The following is a 19864-nucleotide window of genomic DNA, read 5'->3' as shown; positions in this document are numbered from 1 at the left end:
AATTATTGTGTAAAAAAAAACAACAACATTTACTCCAACGGGACTGGAAACAACAACTATGAACAAATATGAAATTAACACACCCAAACCATACCACTGGCTACATAGTCAACAATGTAAATTAGAAAAGCGTTAATTTATTGTGAAGTGAATTCATCATCATGCAATTACTCGTAAGCAGGTAATGGTTCACTTAGTTATATGCTAATTTCTTATATACGTATATGTGAGATCACAATAAATAAACGTGTAAAGCCAGTTTTAAGGTCGGATATACAGAATATACAAATAATGCAATTAAAAAATTATGCTCCTACGGAAAAGCGGTGACGTCAAAGTCATGTGGCATCTGCAACCAATTACCGTGATGATTCATTTCTAGTTCTAAGCGCATACTGCCTCCCTTCTTCGACGCCAACTCGAGAGTTCAGTGCGGAAAAGAGCCGAAGAAATGGCGGATCAAGAGGTGCACAGTGGGTAAGTAGTTGTATTGCGTTTCTAGATGTGTGGGCGCAAAATCATTTTACCTGTTTTGCAATTGACTATCGTATCTGTCTCGTATCTATCGAGAAAGCGTTGCTGTACTGCTGTCAAGAGCTTAAAAAATAACGTGATAAATGAAATAATTTGATTTTCTGTCTGTTATTTGTACTTATTTTATCACATATATTCGCGTTAAATGAACATACTCTTAACTCAATTTATATATATATATTTTTCTNATGATAAATGAAATAATTTGATTTTCTGTCTGTTATTTGTACTTATTTTATCACATATATTCGCGTTAAATGAACATACTCTTAACTCAATTTATATATATATATTTTCTAGAATATTTAAACTAAAGTATTTAATTTAAAAAGTTTCAATTGTCTTAATGACTAAACAAAACTTTACATAAAGCTTACTCCCTTGTGTAAATAACCATCTGTTTACAATGTTCGAACTCGAGAAATAGACTCTTCCACTTTTAGGAGTCAAAGGCTTTATTAGCTTCAAATTTCCCTTCTCTTGGTAAAATTATTTTCGGTATTTAAAGTTTGAGTTAATAAGCTGTGTTCACTTTTTAATATACCGATGATTAATACTCAATTTTTTTCTACAAGATTTAATTCGGGTAGTTCAGTGTTTCTCGACATGTAAATCGCGAATCCCTCATTTTCCATCAACTAGTAAATGGGCCGTTGAGTTCTAAAATGTAAAAGTGCTATTTATTTGTTTAAGGCAGATGAACGAATGAATTAATTAATTACATTTTGTACAATAATTTGATTAAGATTAATTTTACGATATATTTCGTTGGTAATTATTTACATTAAGATTGTTAAGCGTTTTCTTTTAATTCTGTTTTAGAGGCATATTTAATAGACATTTATACAAGCAAATAAAAATGTTAAATTTAAAACACTAGATCTAATACGTGTTATAGTAGCACTTTATAAACGTTATTTGTTTAATGATTACAAGTTTCACATGAAAGTACCAAATAACATTACGGAGAAATTCACTTATTCGATCGGTTTATTATTTATCGGTCTACAAAGCGAGAGAAATCATGTTTGGAATGAATACATAGGTACGACAGTGTTAATTTGTACACTCCTTTTTCCTTGAAAGCGACGAGGAACCAGATGATGGCACTCGGCATGGAATATCCGCAAGCAATGCGACTCGATGCGTTAGGTGGGCCTTTAACTAATAACTTATCAGTTAAAGGCTTTTTCTTTTTTCTTCAGTTTGTAATGTAAACTTGTATTTATGCTTTGTGTGAATGTCGGACACACACGAAAACAAAATTTAATTTTTACTTAATTACGGGGCGTCGGTGTCCGTTTATTTAGAACAGTGTTTCTTAACCTCTAGCGAATCGTCGCCCCCTTAAACGTAGTATAAAATAACAACGTAACAAAATAATGGAAAATTTTAAGAAAATCACAATTTGGGACTAGCATTATTAGTTACAACAGTACAGTATACAATGACCTATACTCGTAGAGATTCAGAATATGATAGGTTACAGAAAAATCAATTATTGTTCGTGGAGAATTACCTAACAATTTCACACGAATTACGGATTATTTACGTTTTGTATAACGAAACCTGTACAGACAAGTTTGTTTGGTTTTTTTAATTTTAAAAATTCTTGTCAGAAAACGGTAGAAGTATCGAAGATACATTCATTTAAAAAAAGACTGTCGATACTCCTTAAAAAACCATACACATGTAAAAATATCTTTACATTAAGAAAAGGTTACTTTGGTATTAGTATTAATACCTATTGATTATCAAATATCATCGCTGATCTATCATACAAAGTATTTCTGCATATTATAAACGAAACATCTTTATTCTATTAACAGGAATGCATTTCGAACTACGTCCCTTCAGAGGTTTTTTATTTATTTTTTTGTACTGTTAAATATATTTTTCCGATTTCAAAACATTGCTACTTATTAAGAAAAACAAACTGCAATTCCGAAATACTAACTTTAGTTATTAAAAATTGCAGCGTTTCCTGATACGGAAGACCCTACGAAATAGATTTTGTTTATCGCGGAACCATAAAAACCCAAGATGATAAGCTATTACAAAGAGATTGACTGATATTTTAAAAATAGATATTATTCATTTATTGTTCATACATTGTCGGAAATACTACAACTACCATACAGTAGAAAAGAGATGTTTGTTTGAAAGTAATAATAAATACCTTTTTGTTGTTTAGGATTTCCTCGAGTGAGATACGAATCCAAAACGAAGAAAACGAAGCAATTATTATATCAGAAGCTCAGTTAAATAAAGTTTTGAAGAGGCAATTGGAACCTCTCATTACATATGTTGAAAATTCGAAAGTACTGTTTATGTCTTATCGAATCGAGACCATCAGACAATTCGTTAAGTAAGTTTTTACGAAACTTGCCTTTAATTTAATTTAATTTAATTTTTTATTTTTATAACAGATAGATGGCTGTCCTTAGACTTAGCCCAAAAGGAGGGGTGGAAAAGGAAGGCAAGGGTTGGGGAGGATATGAAGAGTGGGAATGGAAGTGAGGATGGTAGTGGTAGGAAGGATAAGAGGAGTTAGGATACCGCTGATGACTTGAATTGCCTTATTTTAACAATTAGAATACAAAATATATACAACAGAGTACCATTCTGGCCGATGATCAAGAGAACAATGGTTAAACATTCGTTAACACCGAGTGCCATTTTGGCTTAATGATGGTTGATAAGTCCTATTGGGGTCTTGCACTTAGGGCTGGAAGAACGTCCATTATGTTGTCGTGTTGCTTTGCCGAGTGTTGAAAACCTTACATTTCTGTATGAAGTTGTGGAACATCTTAAACGTTTCTTTAGATTCACACAGAAAGTCTGGTCTAGGTGGCCAGTTTTGACCATGCAAGGCACAGTGTTGGTACAGAGGCTGCCGTACTCTATCATGGGTGGGGCAGTCCCACAGAATGTGGAATAAGTCACCAGTTGAGTCATTGTCGCACTCGCAGTTGTTGTTGTTACGCTTCTTGAATCTGTGGAGATAGCTTGGTATGTTGCCATGCCCTGTGAGGGTCTGTGTAAGCTCGTAGGTGGGGATGATGTAATTATATTGTTGACGTTTGTGGATGGAAGGGAGAAACTTGTAAGTAGTTCTTCCCGAGTTGGAGGATTCCCACTCCTCCTGCCTGTTATCAAGTATCCTCTCACTGATGTATTTATTAACATAGCTAGGAGGTATTCTACTGAAGGCATAGTTAGTGTTGAGGGTGGCTGCTCTTTTTGCCAGCTTATCTGCTTCCTCGTTGCCCCTGATTCCAGTGTGGCCAGGGACCCAGTAAAAGGTGATGTTCCTGCGTTTGTTAAGGTTATGGGCAAGATGATTCATTCTGGCTCCATTTGAAAGTGATTTTGCCTTTATAATTGAGTATATTTAGAACGTATTTACTGTCAGTGTTAATACTTATACTTCCGTTGTATTTTTTCTGGTTTGCAGTGACATGCACGAGAGCTCTGAGCATAGCCCAGAGCTCTGCTTGGTTGATCGAGCAGTGTGGATGGAGTCTAAATTATTCTTGATGCTTGATGTACGTTAAGTTGCTATTATAAATAATGAATGCTGCTCCGGTGCCGATGCTACTTTTTGAGCCGTCAGTAAAGATGTTCCAGTCTCCCTTATCAGTTCCTCTGTTACTGTAGTTGATGTTTAGCTTGCCAGTGTCAGCCGGGTGATGGTCGGCGCCCATCCCTGTGAGATAGTTATCGAGTTTAAAATGCTTTATTTTTTGTATAAGATCCTGACTGTTCAATGGATAGAATTCTTTACAGGTGGTATCTTGTGTCTCTTGGTCAGAGTTTAAGCCAAAATTAGTATTATTTATTTGCCAGGTCCACACTAGCTTTTTGATCTTCAGGTGAATTGGTGTTACATTGGCAATTGTTAGCAGTGCATCCGTGGGTGCAGTGCGGTAGGCACTGCATATCCTTAATGCCATACCTCTTTGAATAGAAAGTAATTTTCTTCTATTGTGCACCTGCCTTGCCTTCTCCCCCCAAATCTGTGCTGCATATAGCAGTGCTGGCTCAATAGCACCTTTATAAATGAGATTGGTGTTCCTACTGCCAATCCCCCAAGTGTTACGGGCTATATGATGGATGATGTTGACACGTTGGCGCATCTTTTTACAAAGTTCCTCGATGTGGAACTTCCAACTCAGTGTTGGATCGATGTATATTTATTTAGATGCTCCAAGGTAATTTAGATGCGATGTGATTTTGATCTTATGATTGTCAATGTACAGCCCTAAGGGTCGCTGTAGCTGCTTTCTATTAGCTTTTCTGGTGCAGACCAGTGCCTCGCAATTTATCACAGTTGATGGGTAATTTATTGGTCTTACTCCAGGTAAGAATCTTTTGTAAGATCTCGTTTGCTTTGAGTTGTAGGATGTCACGATTACGGTGCCTTATGAGTAGAAGCGTATCATCGGCAAAGCCCTGTATTTTCATGTTATTTTCTTCCTTGGGGATAATGCTTAATAAAGTGTCGTAGACGAGGTTCCATATCCCTGGTCCACAGCGGGAACCCTGCGGACAACCTCTATTTATGTCTTTGATTATTTGGATGGTGTCGGTGAAAAACCCTACTTTCCTATCACTCAAGTAGCTGCTCATTAACTCGATGATATTGGTCGGGCAGTCTACTCTCTGTAACCTGTCCATGACAGTCGGCCACCAAAGATGGTCGAATGCCTTACGAAAATCCACACTGACAAGAAGGGCATGATTGTCTTGCTCCCATGCTTCCTTGATAAAGCTTTTAACATTTTGTATGGCCTTTACTGTGGACTTGCCTTTTCTGAACCCAAATTGGTTTTCATGCATGTTGTTGGTCTTACGCAAGTGCCAGTTCAGCCTCCCAATGATCATACCATCAAGGGCTTTGCCGAGCACAGGGAGAAGGCTTATAGGACGGTAATCTTGCTCAATTGAAGGGTTGGGAGTCTTGGAGATGAACTTTACATTTGCTATTTTCCATTGGTTGGGGAAATAAGCATTATTGAGACAGGCATTATAGAGAATAACGAAGGCTATGGGAACCTCTTGGAAAGCTTGTTTAAGCATCTCTGCAGTTGTGTCATCGATTCTTATAGGCCAGGGAATCTATTGCTCTTTCCACCTCTCGGAAGGAGAACCATCTATCCATTGAGTTGCCAGTGTAAGTGGTTATTTTTCTCCTCGTACATTTGTGAATGTCTTGATCTTCCTCTTGTTTGTCAGCAGGGAAGTGGAAGTCTAGGAGCTTTTTGATGCTGGTATTTATGTCGTATTTGCCTGTAGTTTTGTCTTTGTCAATTACGCGGGGAATGGCAGCCTTCTTACTGCTTTTGTATACTGTGCGGTAAGGTTGAGACCAAGGATCCCTTGCACTGCTGCAGAATTTTCTCCATGCTTTGGTTCTAGTATAATTAATTAATTTCTTATATTTCTGGAGTTCTTCTCGGTAAAGTATGCTTTTCCTTTCTTTTACTTCTGGGTTCTGTTCCCTGGACCAAGATCTCCTGAGTTTCCTAATTTTGTGCTTTTCCCCTTCTAGTTCATCAGTCCACCAGTGAGTGTGATACTGGTTCCTCACTCTGTTAGAGGTGGAAAGTTGTAAGGCCTTTGCCATTGAGTCCGTGATGTAGTCAACGTATTTGTCAATGTCTTCTTTACTTCTCATATCTTTGTGAAGATAAGTGCGCCAGTTCTCTGCAAAGTGTAGTCTATAACTATCCCAGTTAGTGACCCTCTTGCTGAATTTGTTACAATTGTCACTGATAGTGTTGTGATGTTGCGCTTTACTGACGGTGGTGAGAATATATCTATGATCACTAGCTGAGGTTGTTAATAGTGTTTCACAGTTCTCTATGATGCTGCCAACAGTCGTAGGTGCCAGACATACGTCTGTCCAGCCTCTGGCCCTTGTCGTGAAGAAAGTTGGTATGTCAGATGTGTTAAGAGAGATACAGTTATGTTCATGCATCAGGTCCACGAGGAGCCTGCCTCTATTGTCTTCGTCCTCGTGGAACCAGACAGGGGATTTGGCATTAAAGTCCCCTGCCACAATATATTTATAGTCCCTTAGTGTGTTCATGATACTGCCAAGTTCCTCTATACACTCCTCATCAGCGTCATAGGGGGAGAAATAGACACTGATTAGATAATCAATGGGGCCTTGGTTGATTGCCATTGTCGTCAGTCTGTTTGAGCTCAATTCCTGAACCATTGACACATCCATGTTACTGTTCCTTATTACAATCCCACACTTAGGTCTTTGATTGACATAGTATTTATTAAGGATTTGTCAGGGTCCAAACCTGACAATGCAGTCCTGGATAGTATATGGTTCCTGGATAAGAATTACATCTACATCTAAGTCGTTGGCCGTTTTAATGACCATGGAAGAGGCGGCCTGGCTCTTCTGGGTATTAATTTGGAGAATCTTTAGGTTTGTATTAGCCATGATTAATACGGAGTTTAGCAGCAAGTTGTACAGAGCAGTCATAGATTATTCATAAGTCGTTTGTCTCACTAGGAGTTTCTTGTAACCCTTTAATATGGGACAGGTAGCTGAGAATGTGTTATGATTAGTACCATATTTCTTCCCTTCCTGTTGTTTTTTATTTACCTTTGTGCAGTTTATGCACTTCGGCTCTTCTTTTCTGTGTGGGCACTCTTTATATTTGTGTTTTTTGGTGCAATGACTGCACCTCTCTTTCGTATCACAATTACACGCCATATGGCCGAATCCTGTGCAGCGGAAACACCTTAGTACTGGTATAAAATCATCCACAATCAAGGCTCCCCAATCGTAGCACACACGTTTCATATTTATTAGAAGATTTCTCACTGCTGGTGTTACCGTGATGACGACGTGTCTACAATTATCTTTTGTCTTAGAATTCCTGGCTTGGGATACTTCCGTTTCGTGAAAGAAAGCTTCTTTAGTGAATTTGGTGCTTATCTCTCCATTCTGCTCGTACAACTTATGTAGCAGTTCTCGTCGGTCTTCTTCTTTGGGTACATTTAACAAAATCAATTTGGGATTCCTCCTTTTCTGTTTGAGGATCCTCACCTTTTCATTGACCTCCGGTAATGTTTCTGTTGCATCTTTTAGGCTTTTGTAATCTTTTTCACTGCTAACCTTGATTTTAACGCTGCCATTCGCCATAGAGGATATGCCTCTAACTCCTACGTTTAGAGTAGAGGGGTCCAAATTTTCCTGAATGGCATTTAGGACCTCTTCTGGACACATTCGTTCTCCATTGGCTGTCTCGACTGGTTCTATTATAAGCTCCCGTTGTTCATTGGTCTTTTCTTCTTTATTAATAGTTTCGTTGATGATTTTTGTATCCTGGCTACCACTAGTAATACCCCGCCGAGCCACCTCAGCGTAGGAGTTACCAGCCGGTTTCTCCTGGGCCCTCAGGGGAACCTGGCACTATACCAAACAAGTTGTTCGCAGCAGCGTGCATATTCATAGCAGCCTGGCGAGCATTTTTACGATTATGTATTGAGACAGATCCGTGAGAGTTTGCTGGAATGGCTTCCATTATTGTAAGTAGTCCTTGTGATATGACTTCAAGTAAGTCTTTTTCTGGTAGATCCATCGTCAGAGAGAACGAGGAGATGAAAAACGGCATAATAGTACACAATAAACAACCAAAACACCGATCACAGTAAAAACAGCCCGTGTGTCCACCTAAACAGCACGGAATAACGTAGCCCTAAAGATAACAGAAGAACCAAGAACGGTTCAAGTCCGTACACAAGAGCCCGCTCAACGTTAGAACCGATCCCGAACCAACGGCCAGATTAGGGTTAATTGGAGTAAACCGGGTAGGCGTTTGGAGACAAAGGCTATTGTTTCACTTTAATCTAAACGTCCGTTTTCGTGAAAATGATTGTACAATCCCTAAATTTATTCTATAAGTTACATTTAATGAGATGTTCGTGTCGTCTAGAGCACGGCCCGCGGAACGCAATAGTTGACCTGTACGGAGCCCGAAATTACAAAAGATCGGGTCGTTGTAACTCCACGAGAAGCAGCCTACCGAAATAAAAGTTAGCGTACAAGTTAGTGTAATTACAGTTACATTAATGTACGTTCTAACGATTGACATTAACCAAAACTTTTAAAACAAACAATTGATTAACAATCGCCACCCGAGCGGAGCCACGTGGTCGCGGCCGAGAAACAGCCGTTACACGCGAAATAAATGGTCGATTTTTACAAGATAACTGTTAAAATACACAGTCGACCTTCAGAAATGAGATGGAAATAAAAAGCTTACGACTAATCCCGGAAAACGCAGCTGTAAAACACAAAAGTAGGAGCTAGATCACACACAACCATACGCCACTGCCGCTTGGCAACACTTAACTCTGTTATATTCCCTTTCATTTAATTGCAATACATTGTAATACATTATAATTTATATATTTTAAACNTTTTACGAAACTTCCCTTTCATTTAATTACAATACTTTGTAATACATTATAATTTATATATTTTAAACAGTTATGTACAGACGGACGATCCCGGATTGACATCTATTACACACGCATTCGATCTCTATAAATTGAGTTTAAGATACGAGTTAGACAATTTAAGAAAGAAATGCAGATCATTTATCATTGCGAAAATAAATCTGTATACCGTCTGTGCAATCCACGATTTTGCACGTGAGATCGATGATCTGGTCATAACTTATTATTGCTGGCTAGCTATCGACCAATTCGGAGAAAGACTATTTACTACAGTCGACTTTATGTGCTGTAGAATTGCAACAATTGATAGACTGCTATCTCGACCGATATATAAAAATGTCAGTGAACTGCGTTTACTCCAAGCCGTGTATGAGTGGAGCATAGAAGAAATTAAAAGAAAATTGGGTGCATACTGTTTCCTTTCGATGAATGAAGAATCGGAAAGGAATGAAATAAGAAATGTTATGGAACCATTTATTGGAAAAGTCAGATTTCTTGCCATGAATAAATACGAATTGAAATATTTTGTTTTTAAAATGAACTTGTTAAGCGAATTAGAAAAGAGTCATATCTGGCATGCTTTTAAGACTGATAATTTTTCCTTTTCTCCCAGTTACTTCAGTCGAGAAACAAAAACTAGAAGCAGAATAAATTATTCTAGCTTGTTCTCGTACATAAATCGTGGAGATCCTTTTATGGTCGCAAACGGAGAGATGAAAGATCACAGATATTTTAGCAGCGAAGTACTTGTGAGGGAAGATTGTTATGTCAGGACTCTTCGATTTCCGATTAAGCTTCGCGAATGTTTTCCAATGTTCGTATATGGGTATATTAATAAGAATTTGGACAACGAGCATTTTTCGTTTGACACCGTTTGCAATTCAGACGGAGTAGCATATCTGCAAACGAGTTTGTATCTAGAAAAATCTTGGTCAATTCGTTTATTTGCTTTGTTTTTATACGCTGGAAATGTCCATCCCGATATCACGTTTTCACCTGAACTTAGTTACTTTGTGAGCGACGAGGCAAATGATGCTAGGAAATTTGAAGACAAATTTGTAACCGGTGACAGAAACCTTGTGAATAATATTTACTTTTCGGTTGATTTATATTTTTGAAGTCAAAAGTTTCTAGAAAAAAGTGAAATCTAAACGAGAATATATTATTCGAATATGATTATTTCTTACTGTATCAATATAAAATTTCCGCAAAATGTGAGTGTACGTGAACGGGATAACGAATTTTATTGGGTTTACGGAAAACAAAATTTAAATTTAAAGTGCTTATTAATGTAATTTTTTTCTGAAATGTATGTTGTCATTAGTCGAGTTGTTTTTAATTCAAAATTTAGTATTTGCAAATATATCATCATCAAGAACGTTTATAATTGTCATCATTTTAATGATATTTACGTGGGTGATTTTATTTTTCATTGTAGTAGATGTTCGAGAAATAAATATAATTACAATCTTATAGCATTAATCTTTTCATATTCCTATCATCATTAACATGAAGAAAAAAAGTTAAGACTAGAATTTTTGTCTTAATGTAAAAGCTATTCGATATCCACATTTCAATTTTAGTATTTACGGTATTGTTCTTTGTATTCGTTGGGTAGAATGTGATGTTTTACAATTGTTGTCATCTACGACACTTTGCGTAAATTTAATTGCTTTCAAATTTGATTTTTTTAAGTAAATGTGCCTGGAACTCTTACCTGGTTACTGACATTATCCGTTAAAAGAACAGTGCGTTTAGAACGAGTTGACGGCAGAATTTCTATAGCAGCAATTTGCATAAAAGATCACTATTCAATAAAAGCTTTATAAAGTGTAACTTTAACACTACGAGATTATACTTTGGTAGATTTATTAGCGTTACTGTACTTATTTTTAATACTAAACAATGGGACTAGAGATCATTCAAACATTTTCGAATAGTTTTTTTAATATACAATTTTTAACAGAAAATATAAAAAACATTCTTTTATTATATTTACAGCAATCTCATTTAAAAAAATTTTTGTCATATTATTAATTTAAAAATTTATATATTTTATTTTGTGGCAATTTCAATGATGCTGCCTTATTGCATGCCTGTTTTATGAATAGATATATTTAAGTACAAAGACGAAGTATTTAAGTAATTTTTTAAATTTTCTTCTGTTTTGTGTAATACTAACAGAAGACATTTATTACCGAATGTTGTTTTCTTTTTTAATTGAATAGAATACAAATTTCTTATATCATGCTAGAGTCGAAAAGTTTCTTTTCAGTTCGTCTCTTCCTCCCCAACATAAAGTATAACCCACATGAAACGTAATTAGTTAATAAGTGAAAAAGTTGTAGAACAATACAGAAAATTGTGAGACAAAAATGTTATTTTAATTACAACTTGTAGGAATTAGTATTTTTTCTATCAGTCTGACTTATTTCTAGCTTTATAGATGTAATAAGCTAATTGATAGGCTTTTAAAGCTATTTTCTTGAATAATGTTTAGTGGGTATTTACACGCATTAATTTTAAACATATAAATTCTCATAAATTAAATTCTATTATAAAAAATATTTCTTAGATACATTTTAGCATTATAAATAAATAAATATATATATATATATATATAATCTCTTCGTTTGTGGTACTAAAATTAAGATGAATTATTACAATAGATGGCAAATTGAAGAAACACGGGCATAGGAAAATTTAAGACAAAAAGTTCACTTTAATTTCATAATGTGAAATTTTAATATAAATAACATTAAATTACGCACTGAAAACCTTACCTGTATATTATCAACACTTCTCTGTTACTACCGTGTCGATATTTCATAAAACCTAATGAAAATATTGGTAATTTATAGTCCTTATATTAATTATATACAACGCCGTGTTCACTTATTACATTAAGACTTATCGATTTTGTATTCGGTAATATTATGGAAATTATATGTACAGGTACTATGCATATGTACTTATATATTAACGTCAAGACTCGTTTCGATTACTTCAATCTATTACAAGTAACACGTTCAGAAACATAGAATAATCTTTTACTAAATTTCGTGAAAACCGTGAGTCGTAGTAATAAATCAAACAATTTTTAACGTTTAATAAATATCTCACGATATTCAATCGCAGATGACTGTTTCTCCTCATAGAGAAACACTTAACTTCATTTATCCATTCATCAGAGCTGTTAAGGTGTTTGGTATTCAGATATTGTATGTGAATAAGCGTCCAGTCGACATTAAACGTTACATCAGCACCCTTTTTGGTATTTATGTCAACGTTATAGAAAGTTTTGGTGATTCAATGTGTTACTCCTTTCCGTCACCATCGTCAAAGAAAATGTCTTGTGTAGTAGTTGGACATTTGTGTTTACGAAGAAGAAACACACTGTTACATTGATTATGACATTGTTTCTATTATTTTACAGTGTTCAATTCAGCTATTTGAAAACAAAATTGTACTTACCAAGCGAAAAGAGTGCATTAGAAAGTGAAGTCACACACGAGGGGGATCGAAAATTTATTTCTGAAATTTTCTTGTTTGGCATTCTTTACCACAATCACAGCCGTAAATTGTTTTGAGATCTTCGTATACTCCTCCTTTATTGAAAAATCGGCTGTGGAAACAGCTTTTTGTGACGTGAATATAATACTAATTATAATATTTGAATCGACTCAAATATTCTATATATTGTTCTCTATCGGGGCGATATATTATAACATATATGTAAGACTACTACACCTGAGTCAGAGACTATCTTTGACCTTTATTAATGTACAATGAATACAATTTCGCATCGAAGAAATTATTGTATTTCGTTGGGATTTGTGGTATTGTATTCAGTGTATCAACGAAACAGGAGATTTATATCTAGCAGCGATTTACGCATTCTACGTATATTTTTCTCCTCTATTTACATCAGCCTCTTTATTGATGAATCTGGATTGGCTTCTTATTATGGAAATTACGGTCATAGCTGTAGTGTTATTCTCTGACAGCTTAATGTTTACTTTCTCTCTTTCGAAATTCACTTCGGCAGTAAAAAGATATGTTTGGATCAAGATATTTATTAACACAAAAAAGTAGAAACATCGATTTTATAACATTGACGAACATTTTCATTTATAAATCTTAAATACTGAAAGCAGCTACAGTCGGCTAATAAATCAAAGAATATTTAATTATATTTTTTCTTTAGTTTAAATTATTAAATATATTTAAGTTTTAGAAAATGTTTTTTAAGTATGAGTTTTGATTGTAGCTCTCATATTTTTGTAAAAGGTAACTTTAACTTAAGCAAACATTTATATTATATCAATGAATATAAAATTAAAGATGACGTTTAATATCGAAAATTGTTTTTCTAAGTTAAATTTTGTAAAATAAACTAATCTCTGTAACTTTTTCAAAATATCCATTATAATTAAAATTAACTGTAATTTTACTCTTTTAGATTTACAGCAATTTTAACGAAATAAACTATTTTTTCAAGGCGCACTTGTTTCTAAATTATAAATTAATGGCGAGGTTCATTATATTTACATCTATTAAAAATTTTATAACATTTTTATTCACTACTAGCAGTTACCTGCGACTTCGCCCGCGGAGGTTTTGCAAGCAAACTTCATTTATATTCACTATGTTATATAACAACGATAATAGTAATTGTTACCACCTACCGCTGAGAATGATGAGAATTGCTCAAAATCAAACGAACTATTTTCAATTTGATCAATTTTCTGGAACGTTTACAATCGTTCTATAATCGAACCAATATGCAATAACAAATTCGAATTTAAAACGGTTCGAACATTTTTAAAATCGAAATACATAAAAATATTTATAACAATGTCTGAAATGTTATCAATTTAATACCCTTAAGTACTCAATGAAGACTAAACTTAAGTCGTATGTAAAATAGTACAGTAGAAGCCGTTCTTCCGGTTAAGCCTTAATGCTCTCCCTCTCCCCCGTGAGGGAATTTCGAAAAATCCATTTTTAGTGTGCGTTTTCATGACGTATCCGAACTGTGTACCAAATTTCACCTCTTCAGGTTCAGCGGTTTGCTCTGGCCGATGATGAATCAGTCATTGAGTCAGTCAGGACAAGCAATTTTATATATATATAGATTAAATTGAATATTTTGAAAAAATTTTAAATTTATTTCGAACAGATGCGAGATTTTATGAAGAGATTCGGAATATTTCCAATTATAATATCGATCGCTGGTTTATTCTACATAAATAAAAAATTTGCGATTAGAGTAAGTGATGACGATTATCATAAATATTTAAAGGTTTATTTAAATTTATTAAGTATTTAAATTGTTTTCAGATGATCAGATGAACCCTTATATTATAATACAGTATTTGCTTAATATAAGTACAAATTTTACCTCACGTAAAAGTTTAAAACACCAAGTTCCTAACATCACGCAATTAAAAAATTCTTTAAATTGTGTTTCGCGTTTTCTTCTTCTCTGGAAACCCTCTGAACGTTGAAGGCTCTAAGTTAAATCCACGTTAACTCTTACGTAGAATCAATACTGATCTTACAACACGTGAATATTTATTAATTAATATTAAAGTCTAAAGATTTCGACAGCTTCGTGGTTCATTCTCTGCATGCGTTCCTTATAAACGATATTTACAAATTAAACACGCATCACTTAAAAGAGTACTTCACACGTGAATTCGTGTTAATTTTCCTGCAAACATTCATTTTGTTTTTCTTTTCACACCGTGAGCACAAACGGGGTGAAAAGAAAAACAAGGGTCCTTTTCATCATATTCATTGCGGGATCGACTACTCCAACAACAGAGGGACCGGGTAGTGAGAAATTAGGCTAGATATATTGGGCTCTGTCCCTCACCAAACATCCAAAATAATTTCTAAAGATATTTTTTACTCAGATTAGCTCCGGTGTTTCCTGACCATAATTTTACTCTTATTGCCCTGTGTACATAAAGTCTCCTTGGTGAGATTCGTTTCCACGATCCGAGAGCAGCGTGATGACACCTTAACCACTCGAACTCTGCCCTACAGATTTGGTTATGTAAGTGAAATATGTCAAATTATATGAGAAAAACTATGGAATTCTTATGGGAGCAATAATATGACCTAAACATTTATGAGATGACCATTTTTTCCTCTCATAAATGTTACCGCTACAAAGATAATGATTAAATACTATTGAATATTAATTTTTTTACGTAATTATTACGTATGCATATCTGATTGAATGAGATTATTGAACTTAGGCAGTATATTAAATCGTTTTCAGAAATTAATTTTAATAAATAAAAGTGTTTTAACTAGTTCATTACAAGTATCATATAACTACAATGTTATAATTTATTTTAGTCAAATAACAATAATAATTATTATTATTTTATATTTATTTCATATAATATGTCATTTGTAGAACGTTTGTATGAAATAAATACGTAATACCTATTTGATGTTAGCTAAAAAAATGCCCTAAAAATGAAAAACGGAAGTTTCTATAATTTATTATCATTCAATTATTTCACAAAAATGGTTTCGTCTACAACAATCACCTCACGTGTACTGATTATTTATATTGTGTAATTATTTAAACACTCAAAATTAATTTTCGTATTCTGTAAAAACCACAGACGTCAAAGTTCAATTACGTACTTTCTCGTGCGGAAGCGAAAACATACCTCGTGTTAAATGTAAATAAAGCAACCGATATTAAGCAGTTTTACAAAAATTAGAAAATTGGAGAAATTGTACAATTCAATATTGTTTTTTCCCCTATAACTCTCATTGTTTCATCTGGGAGTTCGTATATCGGGTTATATTCGAAAGTGGGTTTTAAAATCTCAATGAAAGTCGATTTTATTTCTTCCTTCGCAACCTTCACTAAAAATATGTTAAAGCTGCGCTCCCGCAAATATTTCATTCTTCGAAAATCTATAATTCCGTCCATACCACAGATCTCTCTTTCGTAGACGAAATCTTGCGAATACGTCGACTTCACACCGACCAAAACCTTTATTCCTTCAGGATTTCGATGGTTAATTGGCAGCAGAATCGCATTCGCCACACAACTTTTAGAAACCCAGAAATCAGCCATAAACAGAAAAGTTAGTTTTATTCTTGTATTTCGTTTTAACTCTTCATAAGTCATGAAATTTACGGCAGTTAACGAAGAATATTCAGAAGTTCTTCTCCGTTTAGCGTAAGCAGATATTATTGGTGGAAGAGTCGCGACATTTTTTTGAATTTTATATTTTCTTATGTATTTAGCTTCTTTTTTCGAAATGCAAACATTGCTAATCAAGTTCAAAAGCTGTTCTTTTAACCGTGGTTCCAACATGGAAAATCTAATCAACGGCAGAAACGGTCTTATTATTTCTGCCTTCGAAATGTCGTCGTTTGTTTTTCTCAGTTTACAAAATTTCTGCTCGACCCACTTGAAAAGAGCACGCAACAAATCAGATTCTTCTATTGTGAAAAAGACGGAGCACTTCAATAACTTGTAAATGGTACTTTCTTCACACTGTTTAAAATCGTCTGTGTGGAAATAGTTCTTTTCGAGCCAATGGAAACTTTCCCAACAACGAAACTGCAATTGTTTTTCGTTGTATCTGCAGGCAAAATCGTGGATACGACAAACGCTTGTGCAGATAATCGACTTTGTGATATAATGGAAACACATTTTTTTCAGTTGCCTAATAAAGTAACGTTTGCTGATGAGATACATTTTTAATCCATTATCCGCAGAAGTAAAAATAACACCACCTTTCTCCAAAAACCTGAAACGAAACATTTTTAAAAAATTACAAAGTTAAACATTATAAATAATTTGCATATTTTATATAATTTTACATTTTTTTCGCATAAAAAACAAATCAAGGATAATCGGAGACACGTAAGTCACCTTACGGAAGAATTTTCTTATTGTTTTGTCTGGAAATAACACGAAAAATATAATTTCAGATCCGACCAGAGCAATTAAAATGCCCAATCAATAGAAGTTATTTTCACGAAAATATATTCCAACAAAGTAATGTGAAATTTTAGAATTAAATTGAAATATGCTATACTTAAAAACATCGCGGCATTCTTTGATTAATGAAAACATTAAAATAAACACGGAGAAATAAATGAATTTCACAAATAATTGCATTATTTCGATTTAATAAATTTTTTCGTCTACTGCAAATTATTTTAAATGATTACATGATTTAAAAAAGAAAAAGTCTTTTCTATTTATAATTTATTTTGTATACTAGTACTTTCTATGTATTAACAGGACTTATTATACTAGAAAATTATAGATGCAGATAGTTAGTCTTACAGTTCAAAAATAATGTTCTTTATTTAGTTCACCTGAACACATACACATCAAGNTTATTTTAAATGATTACACGATTTAAAAAAAGAAAAAGACTTTTTGTTTATACGGATTTTTCGTATTGTTGTGTGCTAGATTTATACACTAAACACTAAAAAACGTCTATATAATAGATTGGTACAAACCCTGCAAATTCATTCAGCATTTGCAATGTCAGAGGTAATTTCAGAATAAACTTCATTTCATTGGGACACACAATTATAAAGTTTTTCAGCAATCCACCATTTTGTATCAAAGATGTTCGTGATACGACGACACATTCTCCATTCTCATTGAATATAGTCACTTCGTGAAAGTTAAATCGTTGTTTTTTCACGTTTGACATCTTATTTCGCCTCTTGCAATAATACGTGTATTAGTAGAAACTCGTACGAATAATAAAAAATATTCTCCGAATCTTTCAAATTTTAGTCCACGATTTTCTTCCTGTATACTTGCCACTCAAAACGAACACTTTCTCAAGTTACGTTCACCGGAATAGAAGCGGTTACGTCAATCATGTTTTAGTTTTTATGCAAATGAGTTCACTAAATAGCTGATACTGAACACTTTTGGAAAATATTAATATACATAAATATTTTTTGTGCTAAATTTTCCTAATTATCTGCTTATTTGATCATGTGAATTTCATAAGACATTTTAATAAATTGTAAATTTAACGAAAATTAATTCTGGAGCTTTTTCTGTACCTCGTGCATCTCATTTATTAAATTTAGTTTTAAATGATGCTGCCGAAGTAAAGTTAATTTTTTAACATTGTACATAAGTTGTACACGTTTTTTTTTTCTGAATTCTCTTATAGATAGGACATACGAAATCATAGAAAATACGGTACATAGGAAAATTTAAATTGAATTTTTTGTTTAATAAATATCTCACGATATTCAATCGCAGATGACTGTTTCTCCTCATAGAGAAACACTTAACTTCATTTATCCATTCATCAGAGCTGTTAAGGTGTTTGGTATTCAGATATTGTATGGAAATAATCGTTTAATCGGCACTAAACGTTACATCAGCACACTTTTTGGTATTTATGTCAACGTTATAGAAAAGTTTTAATGGTTCAATGTGTTACTGTTTTTTGTCACCATCGTCAAAGAAAATGTCTTGTGTAGTAGTTGAACATTTCTGTTTCCGAAATACAAAAACACTGTTACAGTGGTCATGACATTGTTTCTATTATTTTACAGCATTCAATTCAGCTATTTGAAAAAAGAATATTGTATTTGCGATCACTGATTTAAATGCACTCAAGCAAAAAGAATGCATTTGAAAGTGAAGTCACACTAATGAGGGAAATCGAAAATTTATTTCTGATATTTCCTTGTTTGGAATTTTTTACCACAATCACAGCCGTAATTTTTTGAGATTTTCGTATACCCTTCCTTTACTGAAAAATCAATTGTTGAAATCGCCTTCTGTGACGTGAATATAATACTAATTATAATATTTGAATCTACTCTAATATTTTATATATTATTTTCTATCGGGGAGTTATATTATAAAATATACATAAGACTACGACACCTGAGTCAGAGACTATCTTTGACCTTTATTAATGTACAATGAATACAATTTCTCATCGAAGAAATTATGGTACTTCATTGGGATTTGTGGTATTGTACTCAGTGTATCAACGAAACAGGAGATTTATATATAGCAGCGATTTACTATTAAATTCAATATTTAGAGATATATTTTTCATTTTTTTCAAACAGATGCTAGATTTAATGAAAATATTCATAAGATTTTCATTTCCAATTGGAATATCAATCGCTGGTCTATTCTACATAAATAAAAAATTCGCAATTAGAGTAAGTGATGACAATCATCATAAATATTTAAAGGTTTATCTAAATTTATTAAGTATTTAAATTGTTTTCAGATGATCAGCGCAGTTTATTCCTTCTTGTCCGCACTCATACAATTGTCGGGTACTCGCGAACGATGCAAAATGGAGTATAATATTGAAACTTTATCACAGCTTTAAAAACAACATTTAAAAAATTACTTTCAGAACAACTTTAACAAGTACTGTATAGTACTATGGATTTTGACAGAAGAGTGTGGATACAGTATAATGGTAACAAAAAAAATAATAATAATGTTGAGTAAAAGAGTTTATTAGCCTTGTGCAATAAAATATATGCGAAAAGTAAGGTTCATTTTGGACTCTATTTTATCGCTGAATTTTACTATTTTCACTGATCTATATGGAAAATTTTCTATATATCTGTTATTGTATTAAAAAATTTGCAATCAGTGAAATTCATGAAATTTTAATATAAAATTTAATATAAAATATTAAACCTTTATGATATTCGAAATTTCTCTTCAATATTTTCCTAAAGTTAAATTTCAACAAAAATTAAACAGTAGCAATAAGAAATTCTGATGTGTATTTTTATGAAAATTTTAGATATATATATATATGTAAATTTT

General features: G+C 33.5%; 2 protein-coding genes across 2 annotated transcripts; one reads left to right on the top strand and one right to left on the bottom strand.

Annotated features, from left to right (window-relative positions):
* Positions 1-326: 326 nt before the first annotated feature.
* LOC111639015 lies at positions 327-10406 on the top strand. Its single transcript, XM_023384794.1, has 3 exons — positions 327-477; positions 2729-2902; positions 9056-10406. The coding sequence occupies exons 1-3, from the start codon at positions 452-454 to the stop codon at positions 10140-10142; spliced, it is 1287 nt and encodes a 428-aa protein (XP_023240562.1). The 5' UTR covers positions 327-451; the 3' UTR covers positions 10143-10406.
* A 5113-nt stretch (positions 10407-15519) lies between these two features.
* Positions 15520-17896, bottom strand: LOC111639019. Its single transcript, XM_023384798.1, has 2 exons — positions 17545-17896; positions 15520-16817 (listed from the first exon to the last, which is right to left on the bottom strand). Exons 1-2 carry the CDS (start codon positions 17742-17744, stop codon positions 15770-15772), a joined length of 1248 nt encoding a protein of 415 aa, XP_023240566.1. The 5' UTR covers positions 17745-17896; the 3' UTR covers positions 15520-15769.
* Between the last annotated feature and the right edge of the window lie 1968 nt (positions 17897-19864).

The sequence above is a fragment of the Centruroides sculpturatus genome, unplaced genomic scaffold (assembly GCF_000671375.1).
Source record: "Centruroides sculpturatus isolate CEXI.00-Female unplaced genomic scaffold, Cexi_2.0 scaffold1200, whole genome shotgun sequence".
In the NCBI taxonomy this organism is placed as follows: domain Eukaryota; kingdom Metazoa; phylum Arthropoda; class Arachnida; order Scorpiones; family Buthidae; genus Centruroides; species Centruroides sculpturatus.
Note: the sequence above shows the minus strand (reverse complement) of the source record. Positions and strands in the feature narration are given on the sequence as shown.

Bases quoted from the DNA above. Each gene is read 5' to 3' on its own strand.
- LOC111639015 (XM_023384794.1), top strand. From the start codon at position 452: ATGGCGGATCAAGAGGTGCACAGTGG. The intron at 478-2,728 runs GTAAGTAGTTGT...TTTGTTGTTTAG, and splicing joins GATCAAGAGGTGCACAGTGG to GATTTCCTCGAGTGAGATAC. The intron at 2,903-9,055 runs GTAAGTTTTTAC...TATTTTAAACAG, and splicing joins ACCATCAGACAATTCGTTAA to TTATGTACAGACGGACGATC.
- LOC111639019 (XM_023384798.1), bottom strand. From the start codon at position 17,744: ATGTCAAACGTGAAAAAACAACGATTTAACTTTCACGAAGTGACTATA. The intron at 16,818-17,544 runs GTTTGTACCAAT...GTTTCGTTTCAG, and splicing joins ATGCTGAATGAATTTGCAGG to GTTTTTGGAGAAAGGTGGTG.